This window comes from Rhamphochromis longiceps, linkage group LG6, assembly GCF_057381845.1.
Source record: "Rhamphochromis longiceps isolate RC_006_pf linkage group LG6, R_longiceps_female_GT1.1, whole genome shotgun sequence".
NCBI classification, from domain to species: Eukaryota; Metazoa; Chordata; class Actinopteri; order Cichliformes; family Cichlidae; genus Rhamphochromis; species Rhamphochromis longiceps.
In genome coordinates this window covers 6564465-6588908 of record NC_140562.1, presented here as the reverse complement: position 1 = coordinate 6588908, position 24444 = coordinate 6564465, and the positions used below count along the sequence as shown (strand labels likewise).

The 24444-nt window shown below is 39.3% G+C and overlaps 2 protein-coding genes across 2 annotated transcripts; both read right to left on the bottom strand.

Moving 5' to 3' along the window:
* Positions 1-524: 524 nt before the first annotated feature.
* ltv1 (LTV1 ribosome biogenesis factor) lies at positions 525-9662 on the bottom strand. Its single transcript, XM_085409058.1, has 11 exons — positions 9494-9662; positions 8625-8756; positions 8100-8291; positions 7917-8004; positions 6866-6992; positions 6148-6376; positions 5888-6015; positions 4098-4240; positions 2711-2763; positions 2087-2287; positions 525-1399 (listed from the first exon to the last, which is right to left on the bottom strand). Exons 1-11 carry the CDS (start codon positions 9494-9496, stop codon positions 1289-1291), a joined length of 1407 nt encoding a protein of 468 aa, XP_085265184.1. The 5' UTR covers positions 9497-9662; the 3' UTR covers positions 525-1288.
* Positions 9663-11816: 2154 nt separating this feature from the next.
* capn9 (calpain 9) lies at positions 11817-23547 on the bottom strand. The gene is made up of 20 exons (XM_085409057.1): positions 23280-23547; positions 22352-22421; positions 22143-22261; positions 21322-21455; positions 20988-21156; positions 20799-20882; positions 20377-20462; positions 19710-19787; positions 18999-19159; positions 18648-18802; positions 17833-18041; positions 17607-17643; positions 17439-17519; positions 15954-16011; positions 14505-14569; positions 14163-14231; positions 13986-14064; positions 13238-13354; positions 13061-13119; positions 11817-12821 (listed from the first exon to the last, which is right to left on the bottom strand). The coding sequence occupies exons 1-20, from the start codon at positions 23451-23453 to the stop codon at positions 12795-12797; spliced, it is 2031 nt and encodes a 676-aa protein (XP_085265183.1). The 5' UTR covers positions 23454-23547; the 3' UTR covers positions 11817-12794.
* Between the last annotated feature and the right edge of the window lie 897 nt (positions 23548-24444).

Below are 24444 nucleotides of genomic sequence, written 5' to 3'. Positions count from 1 at the left end.
TTTCCTGTTTTTCTCTGCTTGTGCTTCACAAAACTTTACTTCAGGCTCAATCTCACATTCCACCAGTAAAGATGTGAAATCAACGTAGCGTGGAGAGAAGCGCGTTTCCTTTATTGTTGCAGGTTAGGTGTTTAAAGTGACCCTCTAAATTGTTCTTGTTTGTACTCCACCTCGTTATCCTTATTTGTTGCTCACAGCTCAGTTTAGACACGTGGCTAGCAAACAAGTTGCCATAGCAATGTTAGTAAAATTTGTGCTGGAGCTGATCCCTGGTTTGCTTGATGGGCAGGCCGCCTCCAGCTGCCTGCGTCAGAGCTCATCTCTGTTTGAAGAGGAGGACAGCACTTTCTCCTGTTTCAACTACAGAGCTTCATCAGCCCCTGCTGGTGATTAGTTGGATCTACAACAGCACAGAAGGACTTAAGTCTTGTGTAGCAATCAGTTTAATTCAATTGTATTGATGTTTTTTCTTTTAATTATGCTAAATGTGTTGATATCTCAGCCCTTCAGTGAACACCAATGAATTAGTACAAAATGTAAAGTTTATGAAATGCACAAAAGATAAACATCTTGTATTTACAGTAATAGTTTAGAGATGTTATTAAATGTGTATCTTAAGTTTGTGCACAGACACATAAGCTTTATCAATGTAAGCTTATTTCATAACATCATATAGTGACCAAATTACTACAATTATAATCATAAAAATGCTCAGAAACTACTCGTACAAACTCGGCTCTTCAGACCGGACACATCTCATTCACTATGAGACAAACAGGCCCATAAGAAAGTAAGTGTACAACTAAAATGCAGACCTGTTAAACATTATATACAGTGAGTTTTTTTTAAATTGATGATAATAACCATAATAAAATTAATATTGCTGCTTAGATATGATTAACACAGAATCAGCCACTGAGTCATCCACCTTATCACCTGTGGTAAAAGTACAGCATGACAAGACTTACAGAAAGAATCTCAGAAACCTGGATTAAAGTACTTTTAATAAAGGCGCAAAATTCATATTTGACAGGCATGACTGAAGCGTGACAGCCTGTCCTTCAGTATTCCTTCGACAGCACGATATCCTGAGCCGGATTACTGGAGATGAAATTCAATTTTTGCTCTTTCCTGAATGAATTGGATGATTTGGGGAAACCAATACTTCCCAACATCCCCTCAGACCTCTCATTTGCCATGATTTCCTGTTCTGGCAGCTCCACTGAGGTGAAGAGCAACATGTGACCAGTTGAAAAGTCAGTGTCGGCACAGGCCTGGCAGGCAGCTGCTAAAGCTTCAGGCCTTGAACATTTGTCCTCAGGTTCAACATCTGCTTCTCCTGTCGGGCTTTTTCCTCCTTGAATGCCATTTTATTGGCTTTCTTTTCAACTCTTCTTTCCTAAAGAAAAAAAAAAAATACAATAAAATCAAAAATATCAGGAATCAAAATGTAAAACTGATATTCTACAAATCTCTTCATGGCATAATCACAGCTTCCTTTCTGTGGGAAGGCTTTGTAACATCACATATTTCATCATTAAAATAAATAAATAACTGAGCCTAGTCAGCACAGGATAGCAAAGTATTTACCCCAGTTTGCACTTGGATTAGACTCCTTTCAATGACTTCTTCAGCTCGTTAATCTTAGGCTGGGTTAAAGAATTAGACCTTTGTCATTCTGACTGTCAACAAATTCCAAGAAAAGAACAAAACCAACATTGACTTGGTCCTCAATAATCTGTCTCCCCAAACAGGCTCCTCGCTCTCAATTTTTACAAACACTTCATAAACACTTGGTCTAAAAAACAGCTGGTCAGTGTCGTTTTATTCTGTTAAAAGGAGAATATTTTCAGCAGTGTACTAATCCACATTTGGGGCTCAGCAGTACAGAGAGACTAGGTCAAAATTAACTCGTGCTGATGATGGAGACAGACAGCTGATTTTAGATGGTGCTGAGAGGAGTCGTCTCTGATCCACTGTCACAGCAGTGACTTCAGATACAGCTCGCTGACCTGCTCGTATCAGGTCACAGGTGCTGTGACTTCATCATTTGGTTCTAAACAGAGGCCGGGACAGACTTCCTCACCTTACGTTCTTCCTTGATAGCCTGTTTCCTGGCCTTCCTCTCTCCTTTGCTCTCCTCTTTGCTTCGAGGCTGAGCGGAGACACGAGGCAGGTCTGTGTCGTTAATTCTCGTCATGCGCTCTGCCTGCTTGGCTGTGAGGCCTCTGGCTGGGAGCACATCTAGAGGGATGCCCGTCTTACTGGAAACACGGATCGGCTTTGGCTAAAGAGAGAGACAATTCAATTCAGACCACACGTGAATAAACATGAATAATAAACCTTAAAAAAATGACACATTTTCTAAGCGTTTTATAAGAGCCTATCCCAGCTGTCTTAGAGCGAGACAGCTGGGATAGGCTCCAGCACCCCCTACGACCCTGAAAAGGATAAGCAGAAGCAAATGGATGGATTCATAAGTCACATTACTGACAACAACAACAGGATTAAAATGAAATAGATTCAAGAGTTTTTCAGAATTTTGAAGGTCTGACTCTGATTCTGGACGAAGTGTTTTCAGTGGAGAGACCACTAAACGTTTCTCGCTACGTCCAGATGAACCGAATCCACTTAATAATCAGGAAGATCGAGCATGCATGGCTATATTCTTTAACATTTGTAAAAACAAAATCCAGTCTTTGTTTTTTACCTTTTGAGGTTCTTCGATGACTTTGGGTCTGTTATACATGTTGGAGTATGTACCTGGAGGAGAAAAGAAATGGATCATCTGTAGAATAAAGATATTTTACACTTCCCACCACTACTGAACAATAAATTAAACCAACACCATAAAGTAATCTCAACAGTCTCAGTTTGTTGGAGCTGCACTCATCCATAAAGGATACAGCAAGACTTCCAAAATAATTGTTTTATACTATTTTGCACAAGTCTGTAGATTCTCACTGTTGTACCATCTCAGACCTCCTGCCAGTGATCTGAGCCAAAGGTCTCATATTAAGACCTGCCACTGATTTTCAGTCCAGTTCTTGTGTACTTTGGCTTTTCTTCACATTTTTTGACAGCCATCCTTCCACTGAATCCAGTTCTAATGAGGCTAAAAACTAGATGCTTCAACATAGGAGCCAGATGCATCATTCAGGCCTTTGTTGTGCTGTTGTTTCCTTTGTTGTCCACATGTCCTTTTCCCTTAACATATTAAAGGCACTGCTCACCACACTGTGTCATACCAAGTTTTGGCTGATAATGCTTTGAAAATCACGCTGCCGGTACAATAAATATTATTTTATGCCTGTCAAACTTATCTATGGCATTTTTGTAAATGCAGCTAAAGAAATGGGAAGTTGTTTCTTTGAAAAGGCTTGTAGTGATTATATCTTTAGGCAAGAGGCAACATGCCTAAAGAGATCATCTGAAGCAGTTTTGTCATTTCATTCCTTCAGTTAGAGGGATTTTATAGCCTTCAATGCTTCACAGGTCAGTGTTAAATTTTCTTTTTTTTAAACCACCGGCACGTCAGCAGGGCCATTTCACAGCTCCTTTTAAATGAGTGTAACTCTGTTACAGGCAACATTGAAACGTGTCAGTAAGAACAGAAGCTGAGCTTTACAGGGATATTTGGTTTGTCATGGTAGCACAAAGCATTCACAAGGTAGTGCTGTCTGAAGACAGATTGATTTTGTCACTTTACAGCCAAACTTCTAGGTGGATTGCATCACCTGGGTGATAAAGGGTTCAGAGGCTAAACACAAAAAAGACATTCCTATGAAAATGCTCATGTATGAAAAACTAAAGAAACACTTTGAAAAAACCATCAGAGAATCAGGAGAACTTGAAAAATTACATTAAAAAAGTGGACGTGAAATACAAAGAAATGAGGGCTCAAGACTTTTACGCAGTAACATTCTGCATTTAAATATCTCTGGAAAGACGAATGTGTTTGTTTGTTCTCCCGAACGATGTCACAGATCAAGAAATCTGTTTACAATGTTAAAAACTTGGATGAATAAAAGAGCTCAGAATAAAACTCAGTGATGAGATAAAAATAGAACTTTACATAACATGATATAAAAACTCACTGATGATTGTTTCACAGTCCCACTTCTCTTCTGGAGCTTCAACAACAACGGTTTCCATCTCTTCTTCTTCTTCATCCTCATCTTCCTCCTCCTCCCTCACAACAGGAAGCTCTTTGGGACCTAAATCTTCCGGCCTCAGAAACCTGATCCACAAAACAGAGGGGAAAAACCCCACACACAATACAGGGAGTGCAGAATTATTAGGCAAATGAGTATTTTGTCCACATCATCCTCTTCATGCATGTTGTCTTACTCCAAGCTGTATAGGCTCGAAAGCCTACTACCAATTAAGCATATTAGGTGATGTGCATCTCTGTAATGAGAAGGGGTGTGGTCTAATGACATCAACACCCTATATCAGGTGTGCATAATTATTAGGCAACGTCCTTTCCTTTGGCAAAATGGGTCAAAAGAAGGACTTGACAGGCTCAGAAAAGTCAAAAATAGTGAGATATCTTGCAGAGGGATGCAGCAGTCTCAAAATTGCAAAGCTTCTGAAGCGTGATCATCGAACAATCAAGCGTTTCATTCAAAATAGTCAACAGGGTCGCAAGAAGCGTGTGGAAAAACCAAGGCGCAAAATAACTGCCCATGAACTGAGAAAAGTCAAGCGTGCAGCTGCCAAGATGCCACTTGCCACCAGTTTGGCCATATTTCAGAGCTGCAACATCACTGGAGTGCCCAAAAGCACAAGGTGTGCAATACTCAGAGACATGGCCAAGGTAAGAAAGGCTGAAAGACGACCACCACTGAACAAGACACAAGCTGAAACGTCAAGACTGGGCCAAGAAATATCTCAAGACTGGTTTTTCTAAGGTTTTATGGACTGATGAAATGAGAGTGAGTCTTGATGGGCCAGATGGATGGGCCCGTGGCTGGATTGGTAAAGGGCAGAGAGCTCCAGTCCCACTCAGACGCCAGCAAGGTGGAGGTGGAGTACTGGTTTGGGCTGGTATCATCAAAGATGAGCTTGTGGGGCCTTTTCGGGTTGAGGATGGAGTCAAGCTCAACTCCCAGTCCTACTGCCAGTTTCTGGAAGACACCTTCTTCAAGCAGTGGTACAGGAAGAAGTCTGCATCCTTCAAGAAAAACATGATTTTCATGCAGGACAATGCTCCATCACACGCGTCCAAGTACTCCACAGCGTGGCTGGCAAGAAAGGGTATAAAAGAAGAAAAACTAATGACATGGCCTCCTTGTTCACCTGATCTGAACCCCATTGAGAACCTGTGGTCCATCATCAACTGTGAGATTTACAAGGAGGGAAAACAGTACACCTCTCTGAACAGTGTCTGGGAGGCTGTGGTTGCTGCTGCACGCAATGTTGATGGTGAACAGATCAAAACACTGACAGAATCCATGGATGGCAGGCTTTTGAGTGTCCTTGCAAAGAAAGGTGGCTATATTGGTCGCTGATTGGTTTTTGTTTTGTTTTTGAATGTCAGAAATGTATATTTGTGAATGTGGAGATGTTATATTGGTTTCACTGGTAAAAATAAATCATTGAAATGGGAATATATTTGTTTTTTGCCTAATAATTATGCACAGTAATAGTCACCTGCACACACAGATATCCCCCTAAAATAGCTAAAACTAAAATCAAACTAAAAACTACTTCCAAAAACATTCAGCTTTGATATTAATGAGTTTTTTGGGTTCATTGAGAACATGGTTGTTGTTCAATAATAAAATTATTCCTCAAAAATACAACTTGCCTAATAATTCTGCACTCCCTGTAATCAAATAGATCATTTAAAGCCACACCACTAAAAGAATGAAATATCACTCACTCCTTCTCTTTCTGTTTGAAGTAGTCTTTGAGGACTTCATCCAGACGAACACTGTCTGGTTCGATGAACCCTTCCAGCTCAGCGTTGTCCAGCGGACCGATCTCAACATCATCAAATTGTTCATAAAACTGAAACGGCACCATACAGGAAGTGTGAGCTCTGTTTTATCTCAGGTGCTTCATTTGTCACTGTACTTTTACATGAAGATGGGGAGAGTTCCTGACAGAGAAAAGACTCCATACGAATGCAAAAATGTTCACCTTTTCAAAGCGGTCGTCCAGCAGGGTGAGCTGCTCGTTCCTCCTCATCACAGACGAAGTCAGCGAGTACTCAGTGAAGCGACTCTTCGTCTCCTCGTCCATGAACAGAAACTCTCGACCTCGGCCGTCCCCTTCCGCGTCCTCGTTGCTGGAAAAACCGCCTTCAGAGTCAAAGTCGCCTTCCTCATCTGTGTCCTCCCACTCGTCATCATCATCGTGACCGTTTCCTCTATCACAGGTTACACAAATACAAACAATTACAACAGGATATGACAGAATTTTTGCAGCCCCGGGGCTGAGATAGATTTTGGTCGCCCGACCGGAGATATCGCTAGCACCGGGACGTTGGGCTAGCGATTTTGCGAGCCCTGGAACAAAATGCGTTTTAGCAGTAAGGAACAGTGAGTCTCTGTCTTCCTGTTTTATTCAAAATGAATTGAGATACAGCTCAAGTTTTAGAGGTGTTTTGATGATCAGAAAATACTTTTCTGATTGTGTTATAAAAGTTAAGGCACCAAAAGTCACATTTAAACAATGTTGCTGTAGCGAAAATGAATTTTTAGGCATAGAAATCAGCCTTGCAGTTACAGTTTCATTCGGGCTTTACAAAAGTCTCTAAATGTCTAGAATCACAAATCTGGAATAATCTCGTTTTTTAAAAGATACAAAAATAACCTTTGAGGAATAAAAAGAAAATTTTGACTATTGAAATTCTTACTCCACAGCTCCAGTCCCACTGTTTGCTCTGATGATGAAATCATCATCCAGGATGTTGTTGGGGTTCTGAAAATCAAAGTCATCGTCGAGCGCAGCTACAATGTCCGGATCCATGTCGAGCCGGGGTCCTGGAGGAAAGTGTATAAGACAGTTTCACTGTGACGTCAGGAGCCGAAGGTTGGCTTTAGGTTGCATCACATGTTAGAATTAACACATTATCTTTAATATGAAACAAAGTATATTTATGTAAATGTTTATATTATTATAGTGAAACAAAATATCGATGTATTGAGCTCTACGCTGTGCTCACTTTACTGCAGAAGCAGAAACGGGTCACGGAGAGGGGTTTGTGTTGGTGTGTGGGAGCTGCAGCCTGTAGGTTTCTACTGTTAACTGAAGTTATGAGACTGTGTGTTTCAGATCAGTTTACAGAGTAAAATAAAAGTAAAGTAACGAGTAGTATAACGACCGTCTTTCTCCAGGGAGTAATTAAGTAACATACTGCATTACCTTAAAGTATTCCATGTATCATGTGTTAGAACTTTATTTTTATCAATGACCAGAACAAAGAGGGGAAACAGCAGACAACATGTAATTAATTTGCATGAATGTAATGTCTTTCATATGTTGCTTAGAGATGGCGGCGACTCTCAAAGTGGAGCCAACGAGAATCGATAAGAGATATCGATAATGGAATCGGAATCTCTAAATTCTTATCAATTCCCGTCTCTAGATATGACACCACAAACTGACTCCCACCACATGACTCATTTTTGCATATTGTGTTGTAATTTGCATGTTTGACAAGCACGGCTCTAAAACCTGCTGTTCTGCTGCAGGACCCAAATCTGCTGATGAGACGCAAAATTTCAGTTTTGTTTGGTTTTAGAAAAATCTTCTAAATCGGGTCACACAGTAATTAGTGTGGCAAATCTTGAGCGACAACATTCAGACAGTATTTAATGATGATTTATATCCAAGTTATTAAGATAACTATTATTTTAGAAGCTTGATAAAGGTCCTAAAACACATTTAAGTGATGGGCTGTTTACCTGAAATGGGAGCAGCTTTGTTCAAAAGTCCCACCTTCTCTTCAAACTCTGAGGCGAACACTGAAGAAGGCAGGTTGATGGAGGCGGCCTGCTCGTTGAACAACACAGGGATCATTTTAGATCAATTCCTCAGAGTAACTAGATGGTGCACAAGTCTGTTAAAAATGTTTCACAGCAACTCACAGGATTGTCCTTGTGCACGGTTTTTTCCCCCTCATTCTCCTCCTCTTCACCTTGGAGGGAAAGAGGCTGTCTGTCAGAGTACACCAGCTCAGATGGGCCCGACGCCTCCTTCAGGTGCTGAAGGTAGTTATAATCATCATCAAAGAATACGCCAAATTTCCGCTGCTCCTCACGCCTCTTCTCCGTTTCCACCTAAGCAACAACAAACACATGATCACAGCATCACATTAACGCGGCATTTCTGAAATGAAGTGAAATATTAGCCACCGGGTTGTAGCCCCTTTAGTTTGACCAAAGGAAATCAGAGCAGAAGAACGTGATTGGACAAATACAGAAGAAGAAATAACAACTCTAATTATGACAAATGACTTTGCTGATTCCTTTTTCATTGTGAAGTCCTGAACAGTTTAACCCCCTTTAGGGTTCTTAAAAACCAACAAAAGCTAAAATCAGCTATAAAATCATTAAACACACATCCTGTGAACATGAGTAAAAAGACTTATGATCAGAACAGCAAGGTTGTACCTTTGTGGCAGGCAAGAGGACATGCTGTGGCGCTTTCTCATCTGCAGCCAGAGGGTCCTTTTGACTCCTGTGGACGAGGTGAAAGGTCACAGCCTTCTTCTTGTCAATAAATGCCTTCTTCTTTCGATGGGGCTGAAAGAAACAGAAAATAAGCCAGAGAGAAACTTTGAAAGACTTCTGAAAGCCTAAATGCGCATTACTCAAGACCACTTTCAACAATACAACAAAGTCTGGCTGATTGGAAACAAAATATAAATAAACTAGAGCTGATTCAATGCTCAGTACTGTATTACAATACAAATACAACACCGTGGGGATCGTCACGCAATAGTGTTCTCAATAAGCAAACGTAACACGGATTCCTTATGGCTGACGCCATGGCAAACTTGGTTAAATTGTCAAAAATCAAAACTTAAGCCATTTCCTTTGTTTGTTTGTTTTAAAGAATAGTTTTTACTTCAGTCAACTAATATGTTTCCCCCCACCTACCTACCTACGTTAAGTTTTTAATCCTGCTGTAGTAAACACCTATAACAACTTCGTTTTGTAATGTAGTTGCTAATGCTGTGTGAGATGCCACTTTACTACTTACGTCCAACTGTTTGAGCAGGGTACAACAAACGCTGACAATGATTTTAGAGACTCTTTGAGATCATTTGAGTTCATGGGTAAACTCTCTAGCTCACATGAATAGGATTAACAAGACACTTTTCATTTAACTTACTTTTAAGTTTTCAATGTCTACTTCTAATTATAAAGCTATCACAACCTCTCGCTCACCAATTTGTTTTTACCAGTTTCTTGGGGAATTGGCACGTTAGCCACTGTTAGCTAACAACATTAGCTGCCGTAGCCTGGCAATATCTTACCATTGTGTTATAGAGTCTCTCCTGTTTTCCGACGGGTCAAGCGAAAAGGTCTTCAAATCTCGATTCACGGGTAGCTGTTACAACATGTAACCGTTTAAGTGCTCACTCCTTCTCCGTTGTTTATACACGCTGCCTTCACCTTCACCACGCTGATGCTACCATTACTGGAAAGAACCATTAGCAAGACTAAGGGGGTTATAGGCATCGATATGAAAGCATTGATATGCTACGATGAGGTTTTCTTTCCCACAAAAAATAAATAATTTTGTAAAATATTTAAAACTATGTTTATATTTATAATATTATTCGTGATTCCTGCGTGTCATGTATGTGTAATTTAATTCCACGACATTATGGAGTTAGTATATTCCAACAATTTTTTCCCCATGCAACTTTATTTATATAGTGCCGAAAAACAAAAATATTTTTCGGTCCTTTAGGGGTCGCCACACCGTATTATGTGTTAGTGATGGGCAAAGGAAGTTTTTATGATACACTGAAACGTTCGAAGCAGAATTGTATCAAGGTTTCAAAACAGTTTCACGTGTCTCCACAGTGACATCTGCTGGACACAATGTGCAGACAGGCGTTCTAAGTGCACTTACATCAACAATTATGATTAACACTTGTTCTGGAGAAACCACCGTACAAGCAAAAAAAGAAAGAAAGACAGAAAAGAAAAGAAAAATGCTGTTATCGTTGAACAATTCGTTTCAGCAAATACTATTAAATTCTCATGTTAAAATACAAAAGGCTTTTTCATGTACTAAATAATTCAGTGCAACGCAGGACAAACCAATTTATAAAGAACTTTTTTTTAAAAAAGATGGCTATATCTATTGATGAACAGGTTTTCAGCTGTTTTGAGGCTGAGCTGTGCTCCATCCTTTGTTCAGTATTTGAATAATCTCCACCTTGCCTCGGCTCCAAACCATACATTAGGTTTCACTACCGTTAAGTAAACCTGCTTTTTCACTCTTGCTGCTGTCCTTCTGTAACCAGTCAGCCTTGGCATTATTTTCTACCTGTACTCTCTTCTTCAGTGTCTGTTGCTTTGTGTGGTTGCGACTCTGTCTCGCATACTTTCACATACGCAGGTATGCTTCCATCTTTTCCACTACAGATCACAAAGCCGTCAAACATCGTTGTCAAGCTGCCTGACCTCGTCTGTCAGCCTGTTCATCACCACTGCAAACAAGAAGTAGCTCACAGCACAGATCCCCTTACCAACCTAGCGGTCACTTCTACTGTCTCGCTGTCATCATACATGTCTTGCACCATCCTCACATACTTCCATACATCCTCATGCCACTGCTGACTTCCTAAAGCAGCTGATTTTCAAATGAAGGCACAGATATGCCCTCAGTATGTCTTTAAAGTTCTTTATTTCTTTCTTGTGTATAAAATTATTGAGGAAACATGAATGAGACACATTGTATGCATTCTCCACAGCTCCACTGTAGTTAATACTATAAAGTAATATTTTTTATTGTATGTGTGTGTGTGTGTGTGTTTCAGCTGAGTCATATTTCAGTGACTGTTTGGTTGGTGTGACCACACCTTCATTCAGTTCTACACGTACAGTTTGAGTCGTTGCGAAAGAATCCAAACAACACAAGAACTGAAAGCTGTCACTCCACTGTCACAATATCTCACACAAAAGAAGTAATGTCTACTTTTTAGTAGAAAAAAAAGAAAATGTCTCATGTAAGCACTTAACATCACAGAGCACGGAGTGTTTTGCAGTTTTCTTTTTTGTTTGGTGTCTTTAAGAAAAGACAGAGAAACCTTGGCTAGATCCAGTCTCTGTGCACCAGGAGGTGATATTCCACTTCCCCGGAAATTGTTTTGATACAAGAATCGCAGTGCAAACATTTTTGTTTTAGATCACTCTGATATTTTTCCATGTCTTATGTTAAACATTACTGGTTGTCAATCAGCAATTTTTGTCTTTCAAAACTTATCTCTACCCAATTTACACTCCAGGCATTTTTTACAGTGATTTTCTTGTATTAAGTCTTTATTATATTGATCAGTTTGGTGGTTCTCTCTTCAGTGTTAAAGTAAAAAACAAGCACATTTTGTGTCCTGAATAAAATGTTGGAATGTTTTAATTTGAAAACTAAATGATCAGTGTGTATGTTTAATTGTAGTTTTCCATGTGACGTCATAGAACAAGCTTGCCACGTAATCCTGCACTAAATATCAACAGCTATTTGTATAAATCTATTTTATCAAATTACTAATGCAACAATGCTAAAGTCCACAAAAACAAGTAGGCCCAAAATCTGGCTTGAGTAGTCCTCCAAAGAAATTCATGAAAGAGAAAACACAAAAACCAAGTTTTATTTTAAAATGATTCCCACTCAAGCAGGGAGCAATAAACCAACAGAAAATAAACCAATACTTTGTCCAAAAGCTTAAGTCAACAAAATTTAGTTCAAGCACTATGACAAAGCATGCTGCAAATGCAAGTTTCTGCTTTTGCTATCCGTGAAGTCATTCATGTGCAAATTACATTCTGCTGATGTGAACCGATCTGATTCATTACATTTTTTCAGGGGTGGAACCCAGTGATGGCCTTCCTGTAACAGCTAATTTTCAAGTTTAGGCACAGACAGGTTCATTCATTAATAGCTGCAGTTAGCCTTTTTCACTTTTTATCATAATTAAGATAAGATGCAATCAGCTAACAGAAAAAGGGCCTTAAAAAATCCTCAAATTTTTAAGATTTCTTCGGTGTCACAGCAAAAGGGAATTGACAGTAAATTTGAGTTTTTTTATGTAAACAAAAACAGGACGCATGTATAAAGGCACTCATGTTGCTGCCACAGTGAAGTGAAGTTGTTAGTCAAGACAACTTCACGTGATTGCCTTGAAAGTGAGTGTAAGAGGATCAGTTGCTCCTTTAATTTTTTAGTTTTCTCAAAACTACTAAAAGTCAGACTGATTTGCACAAGCAGAATTCGACTAGACGAGTGTGAGATTGATGCAGACTTGCCAGGCAAACACTCTCGTGCACTTGGCTGCTTTACAGACCCAGCTGTTAAAGTCCTACATTTGAGCTCACAGACTCGTACCATGTCAGAGGCAGTGAATACCTACAGATGGACCCATGACCAAAATTATAAACCACTCCCATTCAAAAACATTTGAGCTCAGACAGTGTTTTCACATTACATTTCAAATAATAATAATAGCACAGAATCTGAATCATGGCGAAGTTTAATATTCACAACATTGCTCTTAAAGATGATCTGCTGCGTTTTGTTCCTCCGCTGGTATCCGTTTCAGTTCCTCCTCATACGTTCATCGACAACATCAGGAACTGTGAGGCAAAGAGGAAAAATTGTAGTCAATGTTCACACGACCGGCAAAAGCATGAAGGCTGTGAATGCTGCATCCTAAATCTGGTTAGTTATTGGGAGATAAAGGAAGCATAAAATGTCTGACAGCCTGACTGTCACGGACCTGGATAAACAGACGCATCAGGTATGTGAGGTACAGTACAGTAGAAGATACAGTAGAAAAGAACTCAGGATTCACGTTTGGCGTGTTTGTGTTTACCTGCATGATGTTCATTTGCACTCGTCCCCTGTTGAATTTGTCCAGAGCCTGGAAAACTCCTGGATAAAAAAACACAGCAAGAAGTCTTCTGTCTGATCTTTATGTATTTTTGTACTTATTGTGATCCTTGTTTCCCAAAATGTAAAGCGATCTTTTAACATAGTGTTTTGTACATACTGAACATGTTCTCCAGACGGACAATGCAGGTGAGGTAGTCATCAAAGTCAATTTCGTAGTTCTCGTCAGCAAACCTCAGCCCCACCAGCTGCAGGAGCGGGTTGTTCAGTTGCATGCCTGCATTGGCGGAAAAGCAGCAGTTATCTATGAAACTTTGATGTTCAGATAAAAAAGATTTAGACTCAACTTACCAGAGACTCAGGACAGGCATTCTTATTAGATGTAGTGTTAATATTCATTAAAATCATTATTGTAATGTTTGCAGTGTTATAATTACTGCTTTGATTAAGAACACACTAAAAATATACTGCTATACTATATCTACTAACATTTTTAATAATATTATTATAAATAATAGTTACAGGAAATGTAGCTGGTGATATTACATGTACATCTTATGAAACAACTTTATTTGAAGTGCAAATTCAATGAGTATTAAAATAGGACAAAGGTTTGTTCAGTCACAGAAACTAACAGGTGAAAACTGAATTCGTCAAACAGAGTTTTATACATACATGTATACACACGATTAATGTGTCTTGAATCGTCTTGAAAAGCTGAACACATTTAACTGGCACGTCACTAATCCCCCTCAGAGATATTTACACTGGCAGATTTCAGCAGAAAGCCAGTATCATCAATAAGGACCACTCACACCCTCGACACTCGTTTTTTCCCTTCCCTCTGGTAAACACTACAGGTCCATCAGGTGAGAGAGAGAGAGAAAGACGGGCTTGGGAACTCTCACCTGCGGCTTTGAGAGCGCCACGAAGCTCATAAGATGACATCTTTCCTGACCGGTCCGTGTCAAAGGATAGAAAGAGCATCTGTAGCAACGGACGTTTGTGGTTAATAGTCTGAGCAACAAAGAAAAGTGCTCCTCCAACATTTCATTTACAGTTTTTCAAGATAAATCAACACCTACAATCCACTTCTTCAATTTTTCCCAGAAGACCTTAAACTCTTGGAACTCTATCTTTCCCGTGTTGTCCACCTGGTTTACTGTGTCAAGAAAAAACCTAAGAAGCATTGTGGAAAATAGCTTACCAACAAAACCTTCTTTCTATCACATATAAACAAACACACACAAAATATCAACAAAAAATATTCGATAACTTTGTCTTGTGATGGAATATGGACATGCTGGCATAAGTATCACTATTTTAGTAAAGCACCCATTAGGGCAAACAAAGTACGCATGGCTTAATGCGACAACTTATGTAACACAATGACAAGCATAGAATGAGTCAGTAACTTGAAAGGATACATCCATAAGATTGATGATACTGTGACAGGTGCTGAGACTCAGGCCATCAAATTTGATCTCTTTTCCTGAAGATAAAGGATTAAAGTGGTAGTGATGCAAAAAGCATGGCTACATGTAATAATGCAACACAAAATCCGAAGTTTATGAATCATCTCTGACCATTAATATAAGGCATCAAGATGTGAGGAGAAAATGTATACACTACACAAAAGATAAAGTATTTTGCTATGTGATACTGACCTCAGGTGTTTTAAATGTATTTAGTTCAGTCTTCAAATGATGTTTAACATATTTACAACAGTGTGGCTTGTTATTGTGTTGTTTTTGAAAGTTTTTTAGTTGCTATTAAGCCACTAAAACCTAACAACAACATAAAAGTTATTTATTTTTGCCACAGTATGTAATCTTACTTGTGACACTTTGATTCTTGTGTTGGAAAAATCAAATGTAGGCTGATTAACCTCTCCTTTAGATATCGCCCTAAAACAATCTGTAGGAAGGAAATTGGCTTTTTCTGCTTGCTTTTCTTAAATAAAAAACTCTTAGTATTAGCTTCACATGGTCATGGTTCTGGGTCATTTGACACAGCCTTTTGAGTTTATGGTGTTTTGTGATTTCTTTGTATTATAATGCTTTAGTTTGCTATTTAGTATTGAATAAGTCCTGGTCTGCTCTGTTTAATATTTATGTAATATTTCTCTTTTCCCGTCACTGTCTCATCCCTGTGTCTCCTGTCATGTTCTCTACGGATGTTTCCTTGGTTATGTCTTTGTCTCCCCTTCCTGTTTACATGTTTCCCTCCTTGTGTTTCGTTACATGTCTCCCTGTCTGCCAGGTGCGTTCATGTGTGTTGTCCATAGCTGTCATATGCTCTGGATTTGCTCCTCACTTATGTCTGTGTCTCGCCTCCTGCTTCTACTTCTCTGTCCCCATGTCAAGTCCACACGCTTAGTCTCTATGTTTCCTGTTTTATTTTGATAGTCTCATGTTCCATGTTCAGTGTGTTTAGTTTTGCTTCCCCTGTGGCATCATGTTCATTTGTATCAGCTGTGTTCCCCATGTGTTGGTTTTTTATGTCTTGTGTTCCAGGAATCGATGCATCTCAAGTCTAGGTTTCAAGTTCAGTGTGTTTTCATGTTTAATGTTAACTTTCTTTGCCCTTTGTTTTGTGTTTTTCTACCGGCCCTATTAAATGACTATCTGTTAAAATGAAGTTCTGTTCCACGCGTCTGCTTTTGGGTCCACACCTCATCTCCATACAGTCTGCATCCGCGGACTGTGACACACATTCTAGGAGAAATTACCTGTACGTCTGACTTTTAACAGGCGAAGAAGTTAAGCTGCAAACATCACACATGTAGAACTTAATTGCAGGAGATATGATGACTGCATGAAATGCAGAAAATGGACTGAAAAGTAAACAAAAAGCAGAAACTTTCATTCACTTACTTCTGCTGAGAACACCATTCAGCATCTCCTGAAGCTCTCTGACAGAAATGGCCTGATCCTGTAAAAATTACAAAGTGGAAGAGATCAGTGAATTCTGACTAAAGAAAATTGCAAAAAATAAATAAATAAATGAATGAATAAATACCATGATGGATGCAGAAACAGAAATAATCATCATTTGCAGATCTGAGCTTCTTGTCACGAATATAACCAGCTCTTTTCCAGTATGTTTATATTGTTATCTTAATATGTAATTTTTTCATTAAAAATAGATGTTGATAAATAAATCAAGTAAAGCTCATAAAATTGTTATAATTTAGGTTTTTTGTTGTTTTTCTGCAACATTCATACTGCAGAAAAATCATCATTATTCTTCTTTCTTTTTAAGCAGCTGGCCTTTAATTGTGGTTTGGAGCTACGCATATTGTTTATTGTGGGTATTTTTTCACAACAGCTGTGCACTTAGTGTACTGTAAAACTAAAACAACGAAGGCTCAAAATTTCATTTCAAAATTCCAGAAATGGTAAAAATATTTGTGGAATCATAACAACTTGAAGCACTTTAATTATTTAATTAACCGCTTGCGATAAACCCAATACAAAATCATACATCGCCTTTATATAGCTCCTAATGTCTTGCATAAGATTGCACCTCATATTTCCCATCTTTGTAGTAAATGTCAAAAAGAAACTGGCACTTTTTTTCATTACTTTTGGGAATGTAAATTAATCAAAAGATTTTGGAGCTTCATTTCTCAAGAACTAAGTAATATTTTTAACAACCTGATTCAAAGGGACCCCGGGTACTTTCTTCTTGGCCTACCCTCAAAACAATTAACATTGAATCACTTGCAGCGCAAATTATGTCACAAACTATTGCTGGTAGCTAGGAAATGTATTCTCATTAATTGGGTTAAGGACAAACCTCCCTCTGTGACGTTGTGGTACAGAGAATTATTTAAAGTTATTCCTGCTGCTATTTTAGGAGGAAATGAGGGTCTCTTTCTCAATGTTTGGTCCCCTTTGCTTTCTTATTTGCCAAATGATTTGTCCCAACTGTTGAGGGGGGGGGGGGGGGGGGGGGGGGATTAAGATGTTCTCAGTTAAATAGGAAGCAAGTGTAAAGGACAATTCATTCTTGGAGTTTATCTTTTTCTCTTTCTATATCTGTGGGTAATTGAGTGAAAATATGTTTTTTTGTGTGTCTGTGTGGATGTGTTTTTTTTCTGGGGTGTTTTTTTTTGGGGGGGGGGGTTTCTTTCTTCTTCTCTGTTTGGTTGTGTTGTTTTATGCTATTCTTGATAAACGAATAAAAATTGTATATCAAAATTTTTTTTATTTAATTAGTTTTCATTGTAAAAAGGTGAAACTTGATTTGAAAATGTACAAACTAGACAAACTTGCTCTTACAAAAACACTACTCATCTGTACAAATGAAGGATGCTGTAAACACTGTTACCCCAAAGCCGAAGATGCTTTTCTTACCGAGCCAGCCAGCTGTTCAAACAGCCTTCTGAGGCCTTTCTCCTCCTTTGTCTCCTCCTCTGGAGGGCTGGGCATGGGTGGCTGATGGAAACAACACAGGCTCAGTATAAACACATTCAGCTGCTTGATTGACTGAACAGGTAATTGGGCTTCTGGTTATCTACTTACGTCTGGCAGGTCGGCATCAACTTTGCTTCCCATCTCTCTGTGAAGAAAAGGCATAGTGTAACAGTTAGTGTAAGGGTTGAAATGAAATGAAACCCCCCAAATTTTGTTTAATCAGGTTATTAAATAACTATTCCTTGATACCCAAAAGTTTTCTTTAGGTTTGATATTGCTTTAACTTTTTGTTTGCTCTTTTAGTTTCACTCCAGAACCAGAGCTGCACACTCACAAAGCTTCAGCCTTTGTCTCAGAGAAGACACGAATAAGAAAGTCAGCCTCGTGGTGGGGCTGGAAAGTGGTGGGAACCAGCAGGTAGTTTCCAGGAGGCAGCGTGAAGCGTTCTGCCACCTCCCGCATGTTGATGTAGGTTCTGCTGCGTGCCTTGGATCCATTGTAACGGAAGAAGTCTTTCCCCACATGGTCCTCGCCCTCTGGAGCCTGAACAAATCGGGAGAAAAGACATTAAATTAAATTTGTAAGTAAATTTGTAACAAAAGAAGAAAGTAAGTAAATACGAAGGAGCGAGACAGAAGTGCAAGGCTGACCTTTTAAAAATATAACATATTTTGAAATGCAAAGAAACTATATCACTAATAAAAAAGACACATCCGTTTTACCAATGTCCCCAAACTTTTTATCACTAAGAACTTCTTTAGCAGATGGTGCTCATCCAGTGAGTTTGTGTCCGAATGGTCATTTCTGGTGCATTTTTAAGGCTGTGCCTTCTCTTCATTGTCTCGTAACTCTATCTTCTTGTGAAGAGATATGAAATGCTTAAACACATTTATATTGGACAGAAGAAATACATTACTGTAATATTTAACATGTGCTGAAAAAAGTCTGAAGTTTTTGCTAATATTATTGCTCATCTACAAATATCTGTTTCTTTGACTCAGTTTATGGCTCCTTTAAACTAATGCCAAGACTCAGTCTTTCAGAAAGGGGCTAGTAAATGTGTTCTGCAAGGACCAGCACTACGCCCCATGCTATTTATGATAACATAAAAAATGGTTAAAGTGCACAGTCTACAGTGTTTTTCCAGACCTCATACACAGCAAAGCCAATGGTCTCCAGGTCCAGGCCTTCTTTTCGCAGTTTTCGTCTGTTCTTTTGCATCAGCGCGATGACCACACTGCAAGTATTATCACCATCAGCATCGTTCAGCAAAAGCTTGAACTGAGGGTTGGTCCAAAATGTGTCTGCAGATTAGAAATGTAGAACTTTTTGAGAGAGCAGTTTGAGATAGAAATGCCAACTGAATCCTGCATTTAAACCAGTTCATGTCAAAATATAAATACCAAAAAAGGAAAATCCAATGAAATCTCTAAGTATGCCTGACGCTTTGCTGAATTTGTTTGTCTGAAAATTTTTGATTTGTAGATGTATTGATCTCACCAATGTAGTTCCTGCAGCCTCCAGCAGTGGAACCCCGAATCCAGTTTCCCTCAAACACATTGACTGCCCACTGATGTTTTGTGTCCTCAGTCAGGGAGTCAGGACTCATGTTGCAAATCTCCACTTTGTCATAGTTCCTCTTGAAGTCCTCAAATTCCATCCTGGAGTTGCAAACAGCAACAACATTGTCACTCCTAAACTAGCACAGCTGTACTGTGTGTGAATTTTGGAAAAATTCATCCATCTAATCATTAGCAAGGCTTAAAGTTAGGACCACGGACTCTTTAACTGGGCGACAACAAAGTCTGTAGCTGATAGCTGGAATCGGCAGAGATTAGCTGGCTCAGCCTAAGAACAGGTAAACTTGATACAGCGAGGCGGCAACCGGGATTTGAGCCAAAAACATTCTTGCTGTGAAGTAATAGTGCTAACTATTGCACAAGAGTGTGAAATTTTATAGTTTAAAAAAAAGCCTGGCTGAAGTTTGTCAACAATGCCTGAAACTCATTTACGTTAATTTACTATTTTGTCCAAGTCAGAGAAACATGAAAATCTATGGCAGTTCATTTTTGCCATTTTGTTTCATTCCACTGCTACATTCATATACTACATATGCAAAAATATTACACGACAATGTGAAGAACAATTTGGAGACTGCTAAGCATACTACACATCTTAATCTGTAGTTTGAAATTTATTATGTGGACTCACCAGAATTCACCATCATCTGCTGAATTCTGCATTATGCGATTTTTTTCTGCACTGTCGATATAATTCCACTCTCTGGAACTGAAAAAAAACAGAGGATCTGTTACAACGTTAATCAGAGAAAAAGTCCCACAATCAAAATGAAAACTATTCAATTTTCTTTGGACAATTATTTTCCCTTAAATCTGTTGAAGATCAAACGTGGAGTTACTGAAATTGTCTAAATGTGAAATCTGGGAAAGTTTCAGATATTTGAATAATATTATTATGTCTGTTCTCTTCCTGCTACAACTAGTCTTAAGAGCTTCCAATGGCCCTTTGGCACCTGAGCGTCTCAGGGGTAATTACCGCTTTTTGGTGGCCAAGTCAATGATGATTGCATAACTTGGAACACAGAAGGACTGAATGAATATGAAAACAGAAACCAAACATGTAAAACATCTGCATATAGACACAACTTTTTTTTACTGTTCAATAATAGGCTGCAGCGGTCGGACTGTGAACCGTATTCAAAGTAACAAATATATGGTTTGACTATAGACTAGAGATAAACTACGAGGACGACTCTCACGCACAGACTCTTCAAGGAGACCTGCTTTTCACGTGGAAGAATGAACTTTAGACAATATGTGTAGTTTCAAGGTCAAAATAAAGTTTTCTTTATTCTTACTTATCACTCCAGGCACCGTTCCACTCAACCTGTCCCCAGGGGTTTCTAATCCGGACCAACTTCACCTTCTGACCTCTGGCATTCACCTAAAAATCCAAAAACAATATTCTGTGACTACATTGTTGAAAAGTATATGTTCTACCGTTTTTAAGTCTGGCTTTTTATTTAGATTTAAACTTAAATGTAATTAATGTGTCTTTGTAGGATTTTAGTTGTTGTTTTTATTTTATTTTTTTAAGCCATTGTGTTTAAGGTCACTTTTTAAAGATCGAAGTTTCATATTTACAGATGTACAGTTGCATCTTTTAACAAGTATTACAATTACCTGAGTCTGTAAACTTCTAATTACGATTATTCAGCAACAAGTGGCTTCCTCTCATTATTCTTACATCTGCTGCTGAGACTGTTACTGAGACTTTTACCTCTTCTACACCTGTGATGGAGTATGCATGTCCTTTCACCAGGCCTGTGGAAGTCTTGGCCTCTGACTCTGCAGAGCTAGTGATCTGAAGAAAACCAAAGCATGCAGAGAGAGTTAAAACACAGCAACTGAGCTGATATGTTGAGTAAACCTCGTGGGCAAAAATTTAAAATTAGATTGTTTATTTTACATCAATAGAGCATCCCATCATTGAGCCTCGGTCCAGGGCTTTCTTCATGATATTGAACAGGTCTCCTGGAGCAGCCTTGGTCTCATACATTTCACCCACGCCACCAGTAAAATCCTCCATGGCCTCCATTGTGCTGCCACCCTTCAGGGATTCATAGCTGCCGTTCAATCTAAAATAAACGAGAGAAAAAAATGTCCTAGTGTTTCAGTGCATATAATTATATATAATTGTATTTATACAATGTTTCTTTAAATAACCTCTTGTCACATGTTTAACATGCATGTGACAAGACGAATGGAAAGATAAAATATTAAGAGGAAGCAAGTGATGTTACTTGGCGTAGGCTTTCTCCAGCAGCGCACTCCAGAACTCGTTGCTGGAGGCCGAGTGGAGCATGATGAGTTGATTTCTCACTGTTGGCAGTCTGTCGTCCACAACCACATCGAGCCATTTGTTGTGGTTCCAGAACTGAGGGACCATCAGAGAACATGTTACAGTGTAACTAACAGAGGAACCGGTGAGTTTACTGCCTACACCGACTTCACACAAAGTGAAGACAATGTGTGATTACTTAAAATAATCTCACTTGTAAATCTGTTTCTGTTTGACTGAAATGTGTTTTTTGCTTGCAACACAGTATAAAATGTAAAAAAGACATAAACATTTTACTCTTCCATGAATAATATGAGCTCGTTTTGCATCTGACTGTTGGGGTTGGGACTGAGGCAACAAAAGGCTTGAAGAGTAACGGTACTGAAAAAAGACATCTGGAGGAACATGGTGGAACCCATTCTTTTGAACGGGTTGGGCACTGCATCTTTTTTCCAATACACCCGCCTGCTTAAAATGTACTGCAAATACACTACAGGCTGTGTTTTAACACATTATTGACTGAACATTTTGCCAAATGATCAACCAGTCAAAAAGTGTTTAACTTTATGTTTTCTGGCGTTCTTTTAATGTCATCGGCCTTTTGTTGCAAGTTCTGGAGTCGCTGAAACAACAATTTTTAAAAGAACATTCAAATGCATGACGCTTCTTTAAACGTGCTGTCATCCTGGTTCTTTTTATCCCTTATGTGTTTGCTTATTCCAGGAAATACTGCAGTGTGTAAACATCTTTGTACAGTCTGTTATTATGATCAGAGAATCCTACCTGGAAGTGAAAGATACCAGCATATCTCTGATTAAATTCCTGGTCAGGTGGGACAACTCGGGCCAGGGCTTCTTTTTTCATAGTCAACGAAGCAACGGCTGCCAGGAGCCAGCAGTCCCCTGTGGAAATAAACAAGTGCCACATTAATAAAACCGTGACATATGTGAATATTCAAGATTTAAAAGTAGTTAAGTAACTTGAATACCAACCGAGCTGTCCTTGGCAAATGTCTGTTCTGTCTGCGCCATCTAAGATGAACTTTGGGTTTTTGCATATCTCCTGTTGAAGGGTCACAAAACAGGAAAACAAACTGGTCGGTTTATTTTTTTAAATGACAGGGGAGACCGGTGTGTTTGATAGGCGTGTTCACATTCCAAACATATTAATCGGCTGGTATCCCAGTCAGTGCGCACAAAATACACAGCACACAAAGCACACACCCAGGACAGAAATGTGTAGTAACTGTAACGAGCATGAGCTGTGAGTTCGACAGGTTGCTTAAATCGGGTCAGCTCTGTAGGCGTGTTAACAGGTAAAGATTTTGGAGCTGAAGTGTACGATAAGAAACAGTACCCCAAAAAATGAACGAGAACATGACATAGTTTGAAGCAAAAAACTCATAAATGTCTCAACATTAAGTTTATCAGCAAAAGCAAACCTCTCACACGCCGTTGGAGCAGCTGCAAACCAGCCCACTCCACTTTTACTTCAGAAAAGTTGGCTCAGAGTGGTACAAACGCCTGCTGCACTCAGCTATATTTACACAGCTCACCTGCAGAACTGGTTTTGCTGCTATAACTACAAGTATTTCATGACTTGGTTTAGGTTCAGAGTAATAAAAACAGAGTTTTGATCAACTTTCACTTTTTGAATGGAATCATTTCAGTAATTTGTCGTCTAATGTCTTCAGTGCCTTTGCAGTCACATGGACGGCTGTGGACATGCAGTTCGTGTAGTTAATGTAGATGTATTTGAATAGTAAACATGCACTTTTTAAGGGTATGAAAAAATCACCAGATAATCGTTAGATGAAACATACTGAAGTCACTCAGTATTTTGAAATTCATGAACAGCACATGTGCATCTAACAGATTTCAAGAGCTCTTTTGAGTATAAGAATGCTCAGTGCTCACATACCGTGGGCCTCTTCCATTCAATGTGGACAGGAACTTTCTCGCTGAAGAAGAGAGAGGAGTCCTTGGCAGGGAAATCTGGATCCTCAAACAGGACTCCCTTCATGAGACATTCATGTCTCAGCTGCTCAAAGGATTTCCCATCTGACTGCGTGTTCTCCGCCTGGCTTGTGGACATCTTCTCTTTTGGGAAGAATCTCGGCGAGTGGAGGAGAAGCAGGTGAGGTGACGCGTGATGGAGTGCTGCTGAGTGTTTGATGCAGAGACAAGTCTGACAGGTGGGTAGGGCTGGAAGGTCCACACCCTCCAGACGGAAACTGGTTTGTCCTCCTGCGGCAGTGAACCTCACCCCTCGTGGCTCACACTGTGCCGTCTGTTCTCTTTATCTATTTCTCTTTTTTAAGAATTGTCCTGCCAAACACTGGGAGAAGTTATTCTTGACTATTTTGCTGGAACTGATAGCATTGATCTTTGCCTAGCATCTAACTGGGATCTGTTAGACTTGTAGAACCAAACAGAGGGAAACTGCTTATTTTGCCATTAAACTTTCACAGTGTTGAAAAATCAATCAACTTAAATCAAATTTGTGTCTGCTGGGACTTTTATAAGGAAATTACTTGGCCTGGATGTACTAGTGCAACATGGCTTTCACGTGGAAACAGAGAGAGAAATATTTTTTTAAGTGGGCAGGGCTGAGAGCACAACTGATGCCTGTGGTGTTTTTTTTTCTGTGACAAATCATTGAAGGACAAATGGTCACCCCTATCATTTATTTACGCCTAACAAGCTTTTTATGGGTTCTCAACTGAAAAAAATAACTACAATTCAACTAAATTGTTGATAATGCTCGAATGTCACACCACAGATTCCAAGTAAAGCAAAAGAAATAATTAAATAATGCGGAGCAACCACTGAGTGATCGACAGTCGGTATCAGCCTCAGTGTCTTGTCATTTCGTGTCTCTGGCCACTGTAACAGGTTTAGAGATCAAGGATCTATCTGTCCCTCCCTTTTTCTCTGAGCAGTGCAGACAGATTTAGGGTGTGCCAGCATAGTATCTGCACCACCCTGACCCACAGCAGTGACACTTCACACTGTCAGGTATGACATCCACATTCCTGTCCCACAGTCACAGGATTCCTCTCATAGCTGAAGAAGAACTTGCACTG